The sequence below is a fragment of the Tiliqua scincoides genome, chromosome 16 (assembly GCF_035046505.1).
Source record: "Tiliqua scincoides isolate rTilSci1 chromosome 16, rTilSci1.hap2, whole genome shotgun sequence".
NCBI classification, from domain to species: domain Eukaryota; kingdom Metazoa; phylum Chordata; class Lepidosauria; order Squamata; family Scincidae; genus Tiliqua; species Tiliqua scincoides.
Genome location: NC_089836.1, coordinates 4,732,394 through 4,737,457, shown reverse-complemented (window position 1 = coordinate 4,737,457; position 5,064 = coordinate 4,732,394). Strand labels below are relative to the sequence as shown.

The following is a 5,064-nucleotide window of genomic DNA, read 5'->3' as shown; positions in this document are numbered from 1 at the left end:
CTAGACCTGGCGGGCCACTGTGAGATACAGGAAGCTGGATTAGATGGGCCTTTGGCCTGATCCAGCGGGGCTCTTCTGATGTTCTTAGGCGGCATGCTTAGTTTTCTTGGTGCTACTTTGTTGTGTGGCCTCTCTTTAAAAGCACGGCCTGCCCTCGCGCACTGACCTTCCCCCTTACTTTCCACTCTTCCTTTTCCTCCCAGAGCTGAAAATCCCGGACAACGCCAACGTCTTCTACGCCATGAACTCAGGTGCCAACTATGACTTTGTCCTCAAAAAGCGGGGCTTTTCCAAGGCGGTCAAGATCAAGCACGGCTCCAGTTCCACCCTGCCCAGGATGAAGCAGAAGGGCCTCAAGATCGCCAAAGGCATCTTCTGACCCCTGGATTGCACCTCCGGGCCTCTTCTTCCTTTGCCTGTGAGGCCTGGGGGACGCAGGACTGTTGCTCGGCTGTCTTAACGTCAATTTGTCTCCTGCCAAGTGGCAGCTGGGGGGAGCCTTTGCCTTTCTCCAGCCCCCCCCCCGAGGGGGGCAAGCAGTTGGGAATACAAAACTTCCAGCTGTGAAATCATCAACCAGAGGGTGATATCTCAGCAACACCTGCTACTCAGTCCCACGTCTGCTCCCCCCGTGGGCAACAGGCACTATAATTTGCCTTGAATCAGTCAGTGTCTCCTTTTTTTTCCCAACATGGAGGATTTTACACTTTTAAACCAAGCTTCCAAGGTGCGAGCACCAGGGACGTGCCCTGCCTAGAGCCCAGATCCGCCTCTCTGCCTTTGGTGCCTTCTGTCTACGCCAACCAGACTGGGGCTGCTAAGGGAATTGATGGTCTTCTCTCCATCGACACAGCAGAGCAGCGATTGGAGAGATAGTAGATCATGGCATTTATTTGGAGAGAGGAAGGGGCTAGCTTGTCTGCCTTGGCACTGAGTGCCCCCCTTCTGGGGTCGGCTGGCATTGTCACTGAAACGCACTTTGCCTGGAGGGGAGGTGCCCCCCTCCCTGCACCCTCTTCAGCATTGCCACATTGTCTACCAAGAGCCCTGGAGGTGACTTCTCTGCACCCAGAGCAGGTCATTCCACTTGGACTCTTCACCCTTGGACCATTTTGTTGTTTTTTTTAAAAAGACCCTACACCAAAGATCAAATGGCAAAGTTGCTTTGTAGACAACCCCCCCCTCCTTGCGGGGAATGTGGGCGGAAGCAAAAGGAGCCAGTTTCTGTATAAATCTGTTGTAAATAAGGACTTTTTGCTTGAAGGAGGTAAGGGGCGGTAGCTCTGAGGGATCAACACCTCCCCTTCCCACCTCCCAGTTTCTCTGGCCTCTGGAAAAACAAGCCACTCCCTCAGTTTTCGTCTGTGCGCAAACTGACCGGGACCTTGGACTCCGAAGTAGGCTGTGGGACTGATGACCAGATGCTTTGTAAAAAAAAAAAAAAGAGCAATTTTTTTTTCAGTATTTATTGGTTGTAAATAGCCTTGTTGGATTTGTACATTTTACTAACACTATTGGGGGAGAAAAAAAAAGTCCATTAGTGCGGTCACTTTTTTTGTGCGTTGAAAAAAAACTTCCAAAAGATTTGTGTGTGTGTGTGTGTCTGTGTGTGTGTGTGTGTGTGTGTGTGAATGGGAAGGCAAGGAAACCCCTCTTTCAAGCTGGGTGGCAGTTTTCAGGAGGTGTTCCTTGCTCAGTTTGAGAGTGTTGTACAAAGGGGGGGGGCTACTTCTCATTTCTTTACCACTAAAAGGACCAGGGCAAAGGAATCCAAGTTCTTAAGTCACTAAATCTAAAACACTAACCAGAAGCAGTAAATCTGGGGGTTCCTCCCTCACTCTTAACACATGGCTGGTCTCTACTCCCCCAATCCAGCTTCTTCCTTGGGTGTTCACATGAATAGCTGTGGAGCTTTCAGGCCAGGGTGGGCAGATGGCAGTGGCAAGCTGGGTTTGATGTCTTACGCCATTGCCCGCTCTCCGGTCCCAGCCTTATCCTGAAAGGTACCGAGCTAGATTCCAGTCACCGCCAGACTTCGATGGAGCAGGTTCAGCGAGGCTGAGAATTGTCTGGGTATCTGGATAGCATTTTGAGGAACTGGGACAAAACACAGAGAAGGGTAGGGCTGGCGTAGCCGGTCTTGGACATCTCAGGAGGGCAGCCTTTACCAAACCTATTCTCAGAAGTGGTGCCTTCTCTCTCAGGATCCTAAGAGCGGGGGGTAGTATTCTGCTGCCCGCCCTGGTCACTGATTTATAGGGTAAGGATGCTCTGGAGTCTGGAAAGATTTCTTCTGTATATGAAGGGAGCTGTGGTCTCCTTGAATGACAGAGGCAGGGGGGTTCTTCTCTTTCTCCCCCTTGATCTTCCAGCCTCTCTTCCCATCTGTGCCTTGCGGGATTTGTGTGCCTGCGGTTGCCCCTTCTTTCGTTAGACTAGGTCATCTCACCTTCTAGTGGGGTCTGTGGCTTTTCCTGCAAGAACTTGCTCAGCTGGTCAGTAGCATCTCCCAAGCCCTAGCCAGGCCAGCCTTCCTTTCAGACTGAGGTTCTCTCTCACTCACCTTTCCACATCCTCCTCCTCTGTCCCACTTCACAGCAAGCACGTACACCCTGGAAGCTCGCCCCTGATCTTCCTCAGGGCATGCAGGTAAACTCCACCGCATCTCCCCCCCCCCCCCGCTGAATGGGTGTGTAGCTATGCCTGGGATTCACGTCGATGACTGTACGTGAGGTATGTTTTGTAATGATTTCCATGAAGTAACACACTACCTTGTGTGATGTGTATACAGCACTGTAATTTAACCTTTTTTCAATAAAATGCCACTGTTTTGATATGGTTTCTGTGTGGTTTGGGCAAGAACCTAAAATCTCTACCTGACGGCTGTGACGTTCTTCATGTATTCCTGGGAGTAAGTTATCTAAACGCAATGGGATTTAGGTCTGTGCAGACACACACATTTTATAACTGAGTGACATACCAAAATTACAGTTGGTTCCCTTGATACACAAATTCACTATCTGCAAATTTATGTAGCCACGAAGGGCAAAATTGTTACCTACCCCTCGTTATCCGTGACTCTGTTTTCCTTATCTGCTATGCAGAGACCTTTGCAAGACAGCGGGGACCTTCAGAATGGTCACCAGCATAGTCACATATAGTTCCATCAATCACGCATTATACATCCAAAAACTGCATGCGACTCGTGAGTCACGGTTGGCCACCCCTGTCATTGATGTTCCCAGACGGTCAACCACTGAGGCACTGGTTAGACTCGGAACACCTTAGCTTCAAGGAAGGTTGCTTCAGCATGTCCCCTCAAGACTTGTCCCTGGGGGTTTGGGGCTGAACTCCAGGTTAGTCCCCCCTCCTCAAAACCCGTGAACACCTGTAAGCAGCTAACCTCACCCCTCCACTCACTTGGCATTTTGGTAATGGAGATCAAGTGTTTGCTGGGTGGGAACCAGAAATAGGTAGTTGATCTCAACATCGGTCACCGTCCCCTTCATGACTTCCTGATCCATGTTGTCACTCCACACTTCAATGTAGACGGAGAAGCTGGTGCTCACTCCATCTACACCCTTCATGAGGTTCAGTGAGAGCCTAAATGGTGGCACATGGCTGAGCTGGGAAGACGACACTGCAGGGGCACAGACACCCAGGTAAGTTTGGGAACCACTGGTGTATGGGGAAAAATCCAGTATCCTCTACCTTTTCTGCTTTTCCAAGCATGGCTACTTTAGGGGCATCATGGGGAGGGGACGTCAAAGAGTCAGTTCCACAGACACTACCTATAGAGATGACCCTATCCAGGGGTAGGCTGTGATCTCATCTAAGCTGGGTCACCAACAGTGCTGCTGTTGCTGCTTTCGTTTGAGACTTGGGTCTGCTCGGTTTACACAGTAGACAGGGCTGGTGAGGAGAAAAAACCCAGAGACACTGGCTTCGGACCAGGCCTTCCAGTCTCCCACTTGCTCTGCCTTCCACTCAGCCTGCAAGGAACGAAGGCACATAACAATGGCAGTGTGTGGCAATGGACCACTGCTGGCTATGCAAGGAACACTGTGGCAGTTCACTGCCCACCCCTCTTGTCCTCTGAGCCCTTGAAGGATGGTCCCATGTTGCAGGGCGAGATGGAAAGCGGATCCCAACTCTTAAAACTGAAGACCGCTCTTCTACACCCTGCATAAAGGTTGCTTTCTCTTCCTATGGTCCCCACCACTGTCCCCCTTCCCCTTACGCCGTGATCTTCACGAGTGGGCGGTTGAGTGCGGGCATGTCAATCAAAGCAAAGAAGTGAACATGCAAGAGGAGGGAGCGTTTGACACCCCACATCAGGCACTGGGAGGCTTTGGATGAGCCTGGGGGGGGGGTTAATTCTGTCCACAATAAATCACTGCGCTTGGGCAGTGGGGAAGAACTAACAAGAGAGGCCTCTTGATTTAGGCCAGGAGGGGCAAAGCACTGCAAACATCTTAGATGGGGGGGCAGTCTGGAAACCTGTAGAGCCAGCCCTGGAAGGACAGAGAGGCCTGGGGGGGGGAAAGTAGGTGTGACAAAGAAGCCACTTCAAACCTGGCTACTCCTAGGATGTGCCAGGATGCTGCAGTGACTTGGGAGTTGGGGTTTGACTGGGAAGATCCAGGTTCAAATCGCCGCTCAGCCATTGAAGCTTACGGGGTTACCCAGGGCCAGTTGCAGTCAGCCTTGCCTACCGCACAGGGTTGTTGTGAGGACAAAAGGAGAGGAGAAGCTATTTATACCACCCTGAGCTCCTTGAAGGAAGGGCAGACTTTTCTGTTCCCTGTTAATCTGCCCTTCTGCACTTCCAGTCGCAGCCACAGGAGGGCGGACTTTCTCTTCTCAGGCAGGCCTTTATGGGGCAAGCTTTTTTGATTGTTTTTTTTTTAAGTCTCAGGCTGGCCTCTATGGCCTTAATATACGAGCCCTTCTGCACTTCCAGTCGCAGCCACAGGAGGGCGGACTTTTCTGTTCTCAGGCTGGCCTTTATGGGGCAAGCTTTTTTGATTGTTTTTTTTTTAAGTCTCAGGCTGGCCTCTATGG

General features: G+C 51.1%; 1 protein-coding gene across 3 annotated transcripts in view; it reads left to right on the top strand.

The window, feature by feature from the left end:
* Positions 1–2,836, top strand: part of RALGDS (ral guanine nucleotide dissociation stimulator) — a 71,121-nt gene extending 68,285 nt beyond the window's left edge. For all 3 annotated transcript variants that reach the window (XM_066610693.1, XM_066610691.1, XM_066610690.1), the window contains exon 18: positions 204–2,836. In XM_066610693.1, the coding sequence (XP_066466790.1) occupies positions 204–379 (176 nt within the window). In that variant the 3' untranslated portion in view covers positions 380–2,836. The remainder of the gene's footprint in view (positions 1–203) is intronic.
* Positions 2,837–5,064: the final 2,228 nt, after the last annotated feature.